The following is a 16,338-nucleotide window of genomic DNA, read 5'->3' as shown; positions in this document are numbered from 1 at the left end:
GATTATGGGATCCAAAAGACAGGAAAAGGACAGGAAAATTCATTTACATAAACTCAGATATATTATAGCCAAGATCTACACTAGAGGAATCAAGTGCTACTGTACCAACAGGATTATTAGAAAAAGTAACAGGAGCATCTGCCAGGTGATGGTGCCCGTGAGGCTGGGACTTCCTGATGAAAACTTGACTGAAGCCACTGTTTTGGTCTGAAACTACAATATTTACCAAAGCAAAGAGCATCACGCTTTAACACAAACCTTTGCTGCACCTATGCCAGAGCAAAAGCTCCGTATCATTTTTGGAATATGCTGAGTCTGCCCATGATCCCTGCCAGCAGCTTTCTAGGAATCAAAAGATGATTAAAACTGGGGTTCTTTTCATAATAATTGATAATTGGGTTTGGAGCATTAACTCTTCTGACAGATGAAAGATCACAACTGAAATGCTCTCAGATGAGACCTGGTAGCTTAGAGAAAACCTGTTATTTCCACTCATTCATGAAGACACATATTAACACAGATCATGAATTACATTTTAAGTGTATGTCACACTGTAAGCATACAGTTCTGAATTATTTCATGAAGAAATATGAAAGGAAAAAAATCCATGCCCAGAATGACAAAATATGCTCACATTCCTAAAATTTCTTACATTTAGGCTTACTTAATAAAAGCCAGTAATTCTTCTAATATTTTGAGAGGGGTAAGGGAAGGCCAAAGGGCGTTGCTATTGTGTCGATGTCCCACAATTTCCTGTGCAAGACAGGCAAGAAAGAGACCTGTGCGTTCTTGCAAAAACCCACAAGCAGTACCATTTTTCAGAATAAACAAGGGAGAGGGACAGAACCTGCTTCTGGTGCATGAAAAGACACAGTGGACAAATTGAGAACGGTTAAATTCACTCTCAAGTCTGGAAAGCCTGAAGGCAGCTCTTCAGTATGTACCATTTAGCAGAAAAGCATTTTGATTTTTTAATAAAAAAATCTGGTTGCAGGGACTTTATTCCTCCAGTTCAACTCTTCAGCAGGCAGGAAGTTCCTCCAACTCCTCTGTATCACTAGTATTAACAATTAAAAACCCCAAAAGCTTTTCTTCTGCATCACTGATCATAAAAAATAAAAAAGATCAGGCAGAGAGCTATTAAAAATTGGGATTTTTTAACTTGCCCATTTGTTTTAGAGCATGCTAAATCTTTCAGCATTGACTAGCTGTTTCAGGAAGCTGGGGGCGTCATTGAAAAGTTGAGACTGATTTAAGATGATCCAGTGCTTCAGAAGACATTAAAAAAAAATCATCTATAGGCGAGACAGAGCAGTGATGATAGCAGTAAAGCACTGCCACTTCCACAGGAAAAAAGCAGTCTACAACAGCACAGGAACAACAGAGCCTCTGCTGCTGGTTATCGGTCATTTCCAAGGCATTTGATAGCTGATTTTAAGATGCAATAGGAAAAAGAACACTCTTAGATGTGAGTTTACAACCTAAGCCCTGATAAAATTTTCCTCGTGATCATTTTCTGGCCGATGCAGGAAACTTACAATAATTGTCTATTGTACCTTGAAAAATAAGGGAAGAACATCTATGCTAAAACATATGTCATTGTTGGATTATTTTAACTCATTAGGATATAGAGAGTTAAATTGGGATATACTGGATATACTTGGTTTTCTAAGTTGCTTCAGAAGCTGTTAAGAAAATTGAGTGGGGAAAGGGAGAGGATGCATTTGAGAGCCTGTAGTTCTTGATGTTTTCCATTTCCCATCATGCAAACACATTTGCTGAACTCTTCCAGGAAACTGCCATTTGGGATTCAGCTAGCTGCTCCTTCCCCTCTCACCAGAGGGGGGGTTTATACACTGCTCATCTACCAGAAGGAACCGAGACAGAGCCTCCTGCTCCAGCCTGGGAGCAATTCCCATACATGCTTTGACTCATCTCTAGGCTAGCGGAGTAAAACACATTACTAATAGTGAGCAACAGAGAGCCTTGAGCTGCAGTGGGAAAACGACATTTTTGTCTACATATTCTGTAGCTTTTGGTCACTGTATAAACTAGCTACCATTCTGGTCTCGACTGCACAAATGCCGCTGACCTTATCAAGCTACAGGCATGAGAAACCGTTGGAAAAGAAAAGAGAACAAAATCACCAATCTCGCAGAAACCCTCTGCTGTGGTTCCCATACTGCCCTGCCTGCAGTTGCACTGCATCTACTTCACAAGCACACAGGCAGCTGCCATGTGACCTGTGATGCAGTTTCATGTATAAAGGGAGAAGAGGGTTAGTATTTCCTTTTTGTATCATGCTGTTCTCACTGAGGCCTCACCGAAGCAGTGTTTCAGAGAACTAAAGCAATACACTACAGGTGGGTGGGACATTTTTTTCCCCATTGGAAATAAAAGCCATGATCGAAGCCAGCTTTCCCTGTCCTCCATCCATCTTGAACAAAGCACCTCAACCCCAAGCCGTAACATACAGCTGAAATAACCAAAGTCTTCCAGCTGACTGATACATCCCAACAAGCAGGGGCAGAAAAACCCGTGGGATGCTGTGACGTCCATGCATGGGCTAGGAAGGAGATTGCAGGACACCTCCTTGAAGCCACAACTCATTTCAGTCCAGCTTCCATAAAGCAAAGTGCAGCTCATGAATCACTATCTCCCAAGTCTCCCTCCCACCCCACATCCTTAAGCAAGAGGAAAATAAAGCTTAAGGTTCACATTTGCCACGCCAGATTTAACAAAAACCAAAAGGAAGGGGGGTGGGGGGGCGTGGAGACCCTCCAACTTACTTGCACAGTAGTACGAATCCTTATTGAAAGGTTTCATACAGTGGTAACAGGTTGCTTGGGCTACAACAGAGGTTGCAGTGAAGAGATGTCCGTTTAACAGCTTCTTATCTTTTTCCTTCTCCTTGGATTCTTTGTCCTTCTCTTTAGTCTTCTCTTTATCTTTCTCTTTTTCCTGCTGAGAGAAAATGAACAAATGCCTTGTTACTTTGCAGAGGTCTGTTCTCTAGTTACAAATTCTTCAGCGTTTGCTTTTGGCACTATGACGATATCGATCGGCACACACCTTAACAATAGTCATGTGTCTCCACAGCTCTTAAAAAAATCAGCTTACAGCCCCCACAGATGTGGATTAACATACTATTGACTTGCAGAGCCTTCTGCATGGGTATCTCACCAGTGGAGATTAAATTGAGTCTGTTCTGAAGGCACCTATTTTCTTCCACTTTTGTTTTATATTTGCTTGGTTTAAGACTTACCTCTTTTCTTCTTTTGGGCTCTCATCAATCTCTTCAGCACATTCAATGAATGGTGTTAAATACAAACACCATGTGTAACCTGTATTGAACTTTCAACACAGTTAATTTTTAAGGCCAACCTGTAAGACTTGTGCTTTGCAACTGTGTTTTTAATGGAGAACACAAGCTTTTCCTTGCTGCCTGTACAGCATCCCTGTCGAAATATTTCTACCTCCATTTCCATTCCAAATTGCAACTTTTTCAACAGTAACCCCAAGTAACTATGTGAAGTTTTCTGGGGAAATGAATCTTTCACAAATTCTTGAAATATGGCAGCACAGAAAGGCTGAGGAACAACAGCAACACCATAAAAGATTATCTTGTCTTGCAGAAGCCATGGCTCAACCTCAGGGCTACTCAACTTTGGAAAGATGATAAGCACAACCAGCTTCTCCAACTTTTAGCAGAGTTTTTGCTTTCCTTTCTATTGCTACTTGAGTTGGAAAATGCTAAATACTGAAAATTTGTAACATTTTTCCCTGCAACCTTTTGTGGATTGGGAATTTTTCCAAACAATTTTTAAAGGAAACTCCATCAAAAAACTCCAAATGTGAATTGTAGTGACTTCTTGTCCTTCTATGAACCCCACCCTACAAAATGTTTACCGTACAACTTAGCTCCAGATCTGCATTTGAACTGTTACTGCAGATGTCATGGCATCTGAAAGAGAGGCTTCTGTAAGCTTATCACTGCATTTTTTTTATTTATACACCACATGCCCTTTGCTAAATAATATCACAGCCTAAATATCAGACAGCTGCAGAGCAGCCCATGTGAGCAAGCACCATGAAGCAGTTAAAGGAGGTACTGAGCTCTACAGTCACTGCCAGTGAAACTTTTGAGCCTTTGATGACACACTCAAATAATTAGTAACTCAGCCTAATGTCTCCCCTCTACCAATACACTCCAGGCAAAATGCCAGTGTTGGAGTCTCTCCCTGCGAAGCCTCATAAACAGAAAGTCTATTTACTGGCCCCAAATGCTATTTTGTTCTGCAAATAAGCAAAACCAGGAGCACTCCTGTTTGGAATAATCCCATGTGAAGCAGAAAACCTGCCAGGAAGAGTCTGCTTTGCAGCACATCTCAACCTCTTTTGAGCCATCAGCTCGGATCACTGCCCCAGGTAAACCTCCACAGCCCTATTCTCCATCTGCTCACCTGCCCACCTTTAACCACATCCATCCTGGAAGCATTCAAGAACTAGAATGCTACAGTTTAGTCCTTGGCTGATGGTACCAAGTTTACACCTGGAGTTTTGCTCTATTGCCAGGATTTGTGAAGCTCAGGACAAAAGATCACCCTACGCTCAAGGCAGATCTTGCAACTCTCATGCTTAAAATGCGGAAAGGACAGTCAGCATCCTATCTATACTTTAAATGCACCTGATGTTTACTGCAAAGCCCAGTAATTCCAGAGTCTGGAATAATACCCTGTCTTCATAAAAATCACTGTAAAAAACATTTTAATTAAAGCTGAACGTCCCCAGGAAAAACAGGAAACGGGTGCACCACTTTCAAGGAGGAAATGGCAAACTTCATACACGGGATGCCAGCCATACCACGGAAACACAAGGTCACAAAATGAGATTTTATTTATTCTTTTTTTTTTTCTCCTGTGACAATTACTGGAACTTTTTTTTTTAAAAAAGACTGTATAAACAAAACCATTTTCCTGCACTATCGCAGCTGCCAGCATGACTTGAAGCACAGCTTCACAGCTGAACCTGTGCCAGTGTGCACTAACAGACACAACAGGTACCGCAACTCGGTCGTACGGCCCAAAATAACAGACCATGCGCTGCAGCAGCAGATCCCGCTCCAAAATAACCACAAAGCTCTTACCTCCCAATGCTTAAGTCCTACTAGCTTCACTGTTATTTGTGGTACTTCAGCAAACTTATTCCATTTTATCGACATCCTTCCCCTGGAGGCAGGAGAGTTGCTCCCCACCAGCATTAGCCCATCGCAACGACCAAGAGCTGCCAGCACAGTCGGCTGGGGGGAAGGCAGTCAGAGAGGAGTTGAGCAAAACGGGGAGGGTGGGACGATTACAGCTAACTTCCTTGAAGATGATTTTAGCTACTTTGCTACTGCTTTCATCTTGATCTACCCTAGCTTCTACTGCTAAAAAACCCCAAATACTGAAAAAAAAAAATACAGGCAGGAAAGGATGGGATTAGTATTTTAGAATTGGAATCAATAGAAGACCACCCATTTAAAAGGCACAGAGTGATAAATCAAACCCTCTGTGATGCTTGGGATACAGAAAAAGTGAATTTTAACATACCTCAGTGTTGCTATGTAGTACTTCAGTAAACAAAGCGCTGCAGATTTCCCCTTTCACGTGTTTGCACTCCTGCTTTACAGGTCGGTCACAAATATTCCCTGTCTCCTAGTCCTTTCAAACACTTACCACTCTTACTATATACACTGAAATGCTGTTGGTGGTATAGCACTGCCTAATAACTGCACAAGTCAAGGAAAAAGAGAAATGACTCATGCAAATATTTTTGTCGTCATTTCCTAGAAACTCTCTACCAAAATTAAGAAAATGAGTACATTTTTTTTCCTACTTGACAGAGATATAGCACGTTTTAGACTTCACAAACGTGAATCCGTGCACACTGCTCACTTCAAGAGATTTGCTGACTAATCTCCAAATAACACAAAGTACATGCCAGACATGGGTAAATTCACACAAACGTCCATCAGCGTCCCCTCCAGTTAGTACTCCAAACACTCCTTTAGTTATGTAAAAAACCCCTAAAAATGGTTGCTCCATTTTCAAGAAGAGCCGATGTTGTTACAAGGCTCAGATGGACTTTATTTTATGGTTCATCTTAGAAAGCTGTGCATTTCTGAAGGTTTGGAGAAAAGTAAAATCTAGCTGGGAAGAAGTTGAAGCCTCTCTGTACCTCTTGACAACCCAGACAGCAGCAGAAACCCACTCTTCCTGTCCAACTTCCCCTTTCAAGGTTTGTTGTTTTTTCTTTTTAACTCTTACAGGTTTTCATAGATCATAATGCTTCTGAGAAATCATTTAGGTCAAATTTAAATGTACTTTTTTTCTTTTTTTAAACATTGTACTTTGCAGTAGGGAACAGCATTGTCTTAAAGAGGCTCAAGCAGCAGCTCTGAGCCACTGGTACTTGCAGCTTGCATCTTCAAAGGCAGACACATAAAGACGAGCTATGCGTTAGGATGACTGATCTCACTGAAGAGGGTACCTCATTGCAACGGTTATGCAATCTTCCAAAAACATGTATCAAAACGTGCGTAGGACCACGAGAGCCCACAAACCCAGCTATGTTAGAGGAACACGCAGGCTGAAACATCAAATGCTTCTGTTGGGAAAGGCTAAACCCAAGTCTGTGCAGTGAAATGTGACCCCCCCAGCTGTGTATGCTTCAGCCCAGCCTCGTTCTGCGGTAGGCACAATGCTCATTATGCCACGTTTTGTTTCCCGTGTGCTATTCAGACTCATCAGAACATGTCATTATGTGTCTCAGGGGCCTTTCAATAGTATTTACCAACATATTAGCTACACATCACCTAACTATATAATACACATTGCCCACTGTGAGGTAAGGCACTCTTAGCTTCTATCAGACACGAGAAAATGAAATGAGATTCAAGTAAAAAATCCAACTGAGCCAAAAAAACCCCAAACATACATTAATCTTCAGGGACAAGCCAAGTCAACAAGCCCGTTTGTATTAAGTAGTTAGCATTAATGTAATTATTTCTTTAACCAATGCTGTTCCCAGGAAATCCAGCTGCACCGAACAGCGCTTAACCTTCAGCAAATTAAATTCCCGGGTTTCAAGGATGGGAAAAAAGGCAAAAATATAAGTATTAGCTGTCACCAACGGTCACGGTTTGAGCAATTTGTCCAGCAGTGCATGTGAACCTTGTGGCAAAGGTAAAAATAAAAGGGAAACACAATGCAGTCTTTGGCAGCCAGTCTCTTCTTACAGCTCCCATCCTCATTTTATTAAACACTTCTCAAGTTCTGTAAAAATTAGACCCATTAATCACTGCAAAGCTATAACACATGCTGGAGCACAATCTACTTTCTATAATAAATGAAGCTTCATTCTGTGGGGAAAGAGAGGCAAAAACATTGCACAGGAAAACTCATCTCAGATACATTTCAATTTTGGGGCGCTAAGACTTCCCATGTAGCTATTCCCTATTACCCCATAGACAATCCTCCCCTTGCAAAAGGAAAAAAGGAAGAAAAAAGAAAAGTCAGGCAAAGACATAAATAGCACCCTATGGAAACACACTGAAACACAGAATCCATCTCTGCTACTATGGGTATTTCACGTCTGTATAAATCACAAGAAGCACTTACTTTGCTTTTCTTGCTGCTGGACATTTTATTCCTGAGGTAGCTGAAAGTGCGACTGACTTTTGTTACGCCTTTACCAGTAGGGACACTGCTGCTCTCTTCAGATATGCTGAAATCGAAAAAGAAAGAGGTTGTTTTTATTTCTTTCCCTCCCAGAGCATCTATTAAAGGAATAGAATCTTTTTTAAAGGACAAATGCATTTATTATCCAATTGTGTCATGGGTTGCTTTATGGCATTATACTGGAAAAGGCAAAGTGAAGACAAAATGCCAATGCAGTAGTTTGTCATATATTTCAAGGAATCCTTTTACCTGTTTTGAAGCAATGTCTATTCTCTAACCATGCCAGAGCACCCTCTGCTGCTCCCGTGGCCAAATAACCACTAACCAGCTCACAGCACCTGCCCATTTACATGGCAAATATTTCAGATGCATGGTCAGTCTTGTCATTTAATCATTTCAGACAGAAAGGGATAGACACGCACACATCTGTTACAGAGAAATCTCCTTCCAGAGAAAGACATTTAATGAACTCTGTAAAGACAGTGTCTTTAACAGAAACCACACTGTCTGCAAAGCCTCTCCTGAGAAATGAGAATATCGATGCTAAGTAATAAATAGCAATGGTTATTTGTATAAAGTTAGGCATGTCTGGGATGCCAGCTATTTTGTGCCAGTCTTTACATGCACAAGCTTATGAATTCTTCAGCTTTTATGGAAGAATAAGAAATTACAGAGAAAACTTATTGCATTAAAGAAAAAGGTCACGGTCTGTCAATAGGAAGTATAACGCAAACCAAAAGCAGAACAACAGAAAGACAAATGAAACCAAGGAGGAGAAAACAGCAGCCAGCAGAGGTGGAGAGCCTCCAGCCATGAAACAAAGCCAAAGCTGTCGGAGTGACACAGAGACCAGACACCCAGCTCCTTCAGTGCCTCAAAAGCCCTTCCTCCAGGAAAGTGCTTTTAAAGCCAGCAGCCACCAGAAAGATTATCTCCTCTACAGCTTGCAGGGATGAAAAGCAACATACAAACCCACAATCATTTTGGCTTTTGTTATAGAAATATAAGACAAAACTAACCGAAGGGAGCAACAACTACTTTTAGTGTGAAATATAACACCGGGTAAACTGATATTGTTCAATAACAGATAATCTGATGTGTTACTAGCTATGAATAAACACAAAGCCTTGTTAGAGAGAAGACCTAGAACAGACTTTCATATTCTATGATCTAAAATATTCTTTAGCCTGATCTGCACAAGTCTGACAACTTGTGATTTCAGCTGAAGCGCAATGGTGCCAGCAAGGCTTTTGGATGCCCAAAACAGAGCCCACTGCAGGAGTTTCACCACAAGAGAATACTGTACCTCTGAACGGAGGAACCCGGGGGGCTGCTGAACGTCTGCGTACCTGGAAAAGATTGGAGGGGTGAGGAGGTAACATGTTAGATTGCAATCTTAGCCCACCGATTTTAAAAAACATAGTTTGCATATTTGGATGGTTCAAAAGGAAGGGGAAATATTTTCCAAAGTGAATATTTAAAAAAGACTTTATGTGCTCACGATAAAGCCTCTTCCCTGTAACTGTAGGTGCTCTCAAATTAGATATGGAGGTGAAAGCCTACTTAGTATTTTTATTGTTCTTCAGTTATTAAGTAAAGGATGTTCATCTCTTAAATTTGCCGGTAAATCAGGGTATCTGAATCAGAACTGCCAATTCAATGACAATAGGTATAAATGAGAATTATTCTGCCACAATGCCTTTATTTATGCACCACTAGAAAGAATCTATTGTACAACACATCCGGGTTTCATGTATAAAACTTTTCTGCTTGATAAAATTATAGTTCATTTTCCCATCAAAATCCTGAAGCACTTCATAAAGGGTAAGGGAAACAAGGGAAGCCTTATTTCATTTTCCATGAAACATTACCAGCCTAGGGCTTAGTCACAAAACACTGTGCTTGAGGAAAGTCTGACTTTTAACACGACGCTGAAGCCCTGCCAATGACACAAATTCTCTTTACAGCACAAGAAACCTGCTTGCACAATGCATTTGGAGCAGATTAGGTAGCTGACACCATTTACCAGAACCATCGAAGAATACTGAAAAATCAGGATGAAATGATCCAGAGGAGAGAGGGCTCTCTCCAGGGTAACTAAGCTTGTCAGGACTCCAAAAAATCCTCACTACAAGCAGAGTCTGCAGTCCTATCTGAAGTTCAAGAAGCAGCACAACTGATCTTATTAGGCTTCTGCATATACATTTTAAGAAAAACAGTACTTTGGCTTCAATACCTTAACATATTAAAGCTAAGGGTGAACGCAAAAAAGCCACTTCACGTCAGAGGCGAAGATGGTCCTCTATCCAAAAGTAGTAAGTGCATTACGAAAAACTGTGCATACAGTATTATACCTTATGATTCTAAATTACACATTTTCTGAATGTTGGTTCAAGTATCAACACAGTTGGAGACAGAAGAATCACTTCTACATATCAAGAAACCAAAATACAGGCATACCCCACAACCTAATCCCAGCTTGGAGATCTCTGTTAATATCTCACTTGTAAAATCTTTTATCTAATTTTTGATCTATGCCAAATATACCACACATAAGAATAATGAAACATACATCAAATGAAATCTATTATTCAGTTTCAGGACTGTCCTCGGTTTTTACATAATATCCACTACCGACTCCCAAATCCCTGGTTAATGTTCCAGTGACTCTGGTTCATGTTTCAGCTCGTTTGCTTTTAACATGGGTTAAGCTTCCTTAGTCTTTCCTTTTTTTAATAGATTCATCAGTCTGACTGGATTTAAGTATTTCACAAACTTTTTTGTTTCTTTGCACTTAAGGTAAAAAATATGAACAAACACTGCATCAAGAGCTGGAATAATTTGATATTTGTGACTTTTTCAGTAGCTCGAGAAAGTGCATTGCATGGGAACTTCGATTATGTACTATTTATCATTTACTGCAATAGTGTTTTATCTTAAAAATGGGGGATTCTTGACACTGGCAGGCAAAATGGATCCAGACAAAAATCAAGGTTAAAGTATGTTTATGATTTCATATTTTAGGTTACAATATCACATCATATAATCAACACTCTGCTATAAGCTATAAAGCCCATGAAGATAAACACAGAAAAGCACACATTTTCTCACCTTCAGGGTCTTTTTTCTGAGGTAGAAGAGGGGAAGGAAGGTTTATTTCCATAATTGTTGTGTTTCCTATCATGACCAGGTTCAAAACTGAAATGTTAAAACTGGCTTGACAACCCACAAAAAAAAGTTAGTTTTGTTCAAAGGCCAGGACTGCTATCTGTGTCCAAAGAATATGGGTTAGCAGCCAAATTTTGGTGTACTTATCTGAACACCTAAAGCTTTAAAAAGCATCACTCACCAAAATTATTTCATATGGTAGCTGGACTTGAAATAATTCATCAAGGTCTGTTATGCAGAAAGCAGTGACTGGACTAGGATGTTGCAAACAAAAGAAACTAGGCTTGCAACTGCTTAATGCTGGCAGTAATTACAACTTTGTGGGTCAAGAAAACCGAAGGCTTCATAATAACTTTCTAAACTGCACAGACTGGCTTGTCCAGCCACGTGAAATCCACATCTTAAATATATCATGATATCAAGCAAACTGCAAATAGTTCTCTATACGCTAGAGAAAAACAGGCATGGAGAGGCTGAGGAGGAATAAATGAAATGCGAACACAATCTCAATGCTAACACATCCATCCTCTCATGAGGAATGAACCCTGAAGACATGAAAAAATAAACAAACTGTTCTGGGATTACTACATGAAAAATGCCCATTGCCAAAGCAGTCTTATGAATAGCTGTGGTTAAACCAACCTTTATATAAAGTCACCACAGTACCCTCAAATATGAGGGAATAAAACACAGGTAAAGAAAGCAACATTTTTGTTTGAGACAGTATCTGACATTATTTTAAATGCTCATTGTCAACAACAGCACTATTGAGGGAGAGAAGATAAGTACTGGCTAATAGAAATACCCACCACCAAAACTGCTATACCCTAACCTGACTACTAGAAATTACTTAACTGGTTGGATGCTTAAAACAAACAAAAATAAGTCAAAACTCCACTGTGTGCTCCCTCCCCCCCCCAAAAAAAAAATCAAAACCCCAAATCCACCAACAGCGTACTTTTTACTGTGTGTGACATCAACGCACAGCTGTGTTTGCAGTTCACTTTGTGAGGACTATGAATTATGAGTTTTGTTAAAGGCAGAAGAGAAGGACAGAGCAAAGGGGAAGGAGGAAGGAGCTTAAATATGGAAGTGGGTAGTACCGCACCTGGGAAGAGCACAGGACTTTCCTGTAGGAAGGGAAAAACGCACAGTGAAGACTGGGAATGGAAAGGAAGAGAATTTAGATACCTACAACATGGATGGTGTGGAGATTATTTGAAATTCAGGAAGCAGCCACAATGTGCTGAATTGAAAAGCAATTTCCCCCATCCCAGTACGGACATGAGGGATGTGGGCTAGTTTCCTTGCAAACCTTTGATTTGAACCAACTAAAGCAGCTGCTATGAATTTTCTCTTTAGATAAAGAATTACATGTTCTGGTTTATTTCAACAGACTAATAAAACATGCTTAAGAAATAGGAAACATTTTCAATTATCTTTGATAAACCTATTTAAAAAAACAAGAGGAGTCTAAATTAATTCAATCTTCTGCCTTAGTTGGGTTTCTTTTAGCAATGGAGTTCATAGGAGGAATAAAAAGCTACCATATAACACTTGCCTATTCCCCAACAAAACTATTCTGATCATAGTATCAGGACCTAGATATGAACACCTTAATGATTCTAGGTGTTTGGCTGCAATGCATGCTATTTGCTCAGTAGGGGAACTGTGAAGTTGCAACCAAGATTTTCAGAATATCAGGGATTCTCTCCTCTTCTCCTGCTTCCACCGAGGACTGTACTCGCTCTCACCTATGATGGATAAGAATCTACCCCTTCTGTTAACTCCATGTACTGCAACAATCTCCAGACAAGTATTTTGGTTTTAATGAAAAGCTAATAACTATATTGCTGGTCAGTGGCATATGATGATATTTGCCACATGGATACAGACCAAAACTAACCAGATGAAATACGATGGTGCTGATGTACAAGACTCTTTGGATTACAATCCTTTCATTCCTCTAATAGTTAGCATTCACCACTAAGTTAATGCTGTTAGACATCATGCAACGGAAAGGTTAGTTCAGTGTTTGCAAGGTAAAACTTCAACGTCTGAAGCAGAAAACCAGATTTCCCTTTGATTCCACCCATAATGGCTGCAACGCACAGAAAACGATTACTTACTATCCAACTTCTCCTCATCATCACTGGAAGAAGAGCCAATAGAAAAGAGAGTTTTAGACTTAGGAATGAGTGGAGAGATGCTGAAGGAGAAGGAGATTCGTCTCGATGGTCGAGTCCGGCCCTGGGCTGAGAAGTGGGTTAACAGCAGACATTAGAGCATGCTTGAAAATGCATTTAATAATAAAAAGGAGAGGAAAACAGCCAAAGCAAACTAAAACCAAAGCAAAGGAAACGTCTGCAAAGCAGCTGGCTTCAGAAAAGGCATAAGAAACAAAGAATTGAGAACGTGCAGAGGATGAAGGTTTCAGAGGATGCAGGTCTCACTGCATGCATGACTTGAGGTTTAAGGTTTTCCTTATTTTTGCTGGCATCTTGTATAGGACCTCTTAATGAAGATGTACACGTGAACACTTATCTTCCCAAACAGAATACCAACAAAATAGTGGATCTCTGGACAAAGGGCATCTGCTTCACTGAAATAACTGCCAGGGAATCAAACTAGAAGTGAAGATATTTGTTTAATGGTGTTTTTTTGCGGTTAAAACCAAAATATTTATATTAACAAAGCTGCTGGATATTAGCAAGGATACTTCATCTGAAGCATTGACTTCATCTATCTGGGGAGGTTCTTGCCACTTCTATCTCCAAAAAAACCCAAACATTTTGATAATGTTATGCCCGTCAAAGTTTCCAGCTTTAAAAAGGAGAAACTACATTTCCTTTCCTTTCTTCCAAAATAGAACAGAAAAAACAAGCATCTTTTCTGCCTTCTTCTAAAAATCACAGCCCATGTTTTAAAGAAACTGCCTTAAACGTGAGAAGTCCCTCTGCACCCTCTTCTGTTCTTGTCTGGAAGATGTCTACCAAACAGTGCCAAACTCAGCAATCAGTCTGTGACATCAAATCTCCCATAATTTATTTTTAAGAGCAGCTCTTGCAGAGCAGCAACTTTGCAACAATTCTCTCTAAGTACAATCTTCTCTCAAAAGAGATGTAGAAGCCATCTAGCCACTCTTAACTGAAATTGCTACACAGCTTTTTATGGAGATGCCCAAGGGCTGTATTTCCCAAACCTTGTTGTACAAGCACAGGTGGAAATCTCTGAGCTGACCAACATCAATTTGCTGGATACCCACTGCTCACACAGTACATCACTGTGTCCTCGGGAAAGATGACAGACAGTGGGGAAACTGCCCCTGGGATAGGTCTGACCTGAGGGTCCTACACTAAGCATCTACATTAAACACCTTCAGTGTATATGTTCAGGAACTTTTAAATCATTCCATGGCATGGATAAATCAATTTGCTTGCACAACAAGGAAAAGAGGCTAAAGACTATATCAGTATTAAAATTCCAAGTGAAAGAAGTAGGAATTACTACACACTTTGAATAAAACATGTCCTTACAGCTACAAAGAGAATTTTTTCTATTGCTGGTATCATACCCCAAAACTGAATTCAGCATACAAAAATACTATCCGAGGAATACCCAATGCAATGCAAACTCCACTGAAATTTTCCTTCAGCCACTAGTCATAAATGCCAATCGCCTAGAGGCTATTTGACTGAAATTATGTGTATACTTTTCCAATGTAAGCTGAACAACCCTAGAGGGATCCAATGAAAGGCATTTAAAGTGAAGAAACATTAGCAAGATTCATGCATTAATTTTGTTTAGACTGCCTTTCAAAGGAGTTGTTCTAGTGTCTCAGACCTGAAGAACATGACTAGGCAACACTGCTTTCTTTCTTCTGTGGTCTACTGTCTATTTAGACTAAAAGTCAAGATGAACAATACTACTTTACTGTAAATAGAACCACCTCCTCCAGCGCAGTTGAATTCAACTTCCATTTCAGTGGTTTTATTTATAGCAGTTCCTGGCTTTTAAACAATGCTCCACACTGGAAATTTGCTATTCCAAAGCCGAAAGCAGTCTTCCGAGCACTCCAGCCAACAGCTCTTGTGACCTCCCTCTATAAAATGCTGCAGGATTAACACAGTTGTGAATGGCCACAGCAGCTCTTGGAACATCTGAGACATCAGACGGAGTGCGGGCTAGAAACTCAGTCTTGGAAATTGCTCCTGCCTCAGTAAGTATGACAATAAACAGGAAAAATAAAAGAAAACCTCCATATGTTTATTCATGTGGATTTGTTTTTTGAAACTGTGCAGAACACGTTGCTTTCTTCCCATTGAGAAACACTTGCAGGGATCAGAGATTTTTTTTTTAAACACCTACCACAAAATTATGCAAGTGGAATGAACAGTTAGAAGTTTTCCCAGAATTCACCTCCATGAAATCAAGAGTTTATTCCTGCATAACTCTGAAGCATTCTGCTGCAACAACATGCATGTCATCCTAGGTGATACAAGGGAATTTGTACACCGAATCTCCTTGTAAAAGGCACTAAACTACCTCACGTGTACTTATGGTTGCAACTCAAGTAACACTACTCCTCTTCCAAAGTGACTGAGGAAGAATGAAGCAATTTACTGAAGTTTCCAAAGTCAGCAAAGTGTCAGAGTTGGGAGAAGAATCTGTGAGCTAAATTTTCAAGGTGAGTAATCTTTTTGGATGCTCACATCAACCACCTCAAATGCATCGATTTTCAGAAACCACCCTCCTATAAAAATGAAGCCTTTCTGAGGTGTCACAAATTAACGACTGAGAAAAGAAAGCTCACAGAAGCATTAGTGATTTTTAATTTCAGTGTCCAAAACTCAGCAGAAGACTAACCCTGCTATTTCTTCCACGGCCCCTCTGGAAAGCTTACTCCATCTTCTCTTCTCCGTCTCTCTCAATGAGACCATTGTGGCCAGGCCAACTCTAGAAGAAGATGGGATAACCAAACCTGTCTGCCACCAAGCTCAGGCCTCAGCGGCATTTTTAATGGTGGTTGTAAGACAGGGAAGAGCGGAAAGGCGGCGAGCTGCCCAGTTCCAAGATGGCGGCACAAAGCCTCCGCTGCCGCCGCCCCCCTCTGTGGGCCTGAAGGAAAACCCCAAGGGAGAGGGAGGCGAGCCTCAGCTGGCCAGGCTCTCTCCACCACCAACAGTGCGTTTTTGGGGAGCTAGCCGAGTTATTTCTGGTGTTTGGTTAGCAACTGGACACAATGCCAATAAATCAGTCACTTAAAAAAAAAGAAAAAAAGAAGTAAGAAGAGAAGGCCTTCAGGCCAAGGAGGAAAGAGGGTGAGCCATTGCGGGGAGCAGGAGCCAGCCTTCTCACAGGGCAGATCTGCCCGTGTTTTGGTTACTGTTGCTGAGGGACACATCCGTCGGGCCACATGCTTATTAATCACGGAAGAACGATGGTGAAG

At 40.5% G+C, this 16,338-nt stretch overlaps 1 protein-coding gene across 13 annotated transcripts in view; it reads right to left on the bottom strand.

Moving 5' to 3' along the window:
* The window catches only part of AKAP13 (A-kinase anchoring protein 13), a 203,428-nt gene that overhangs the window by 26,435 nt on the left and 160,655 nt on the right, over positions 1 to 16,338 (bottom strand). For 8 of the 13 annotated variants that reach the window (XM_040600086.1, XM_040600088.1, XM_040600089.1 and 5 more), the window contains 4 exons: positions 13,019 to 13,144; positions 9,028 to 9,070; positions 7,662 to 7,767; positions 2,790 to 2,964 (listed from right to left, as the gene is read on the bottom strand). In XM_040600086.1, coding sequence (XP_040456020.1) covers positions 2,790 to 2,964; positions 7,662 to 7,767; positions 9,028 to 9,070; positions 13,019 to 13,144 — 450 coding nt within the window. Of the gene's footprint in view, positions 1 to 2,789; positions 2,965 to 7,661; positions 7,768 to 9,027; positions 9,071 to 13,018; positions 13,145 to 16,338 lie in introns of those variants that run through there. The other 5 variants (XM_040600087.1, XM_040600094.1, XM_040600096.1 and 2 more) reach the window with 4 other exon arrangements.

Source organism: Falco naumanni, chromosome 7 (assembly GCF_017639655.2).
Source record: "Falco naumanni isolate bFalNau1 chromosome 7, bFalNau1.pat, whole genome shotgun sequence".
NCBI classification, from domain to species: Eukaryota; Metazoa; Chordata; class Aves; order Falconiformes; family Falconidae; genus Falco; species Falco naumanni.
This window is presented reverse-complemented; position numbering and strand designations above follow the sequence as displayed.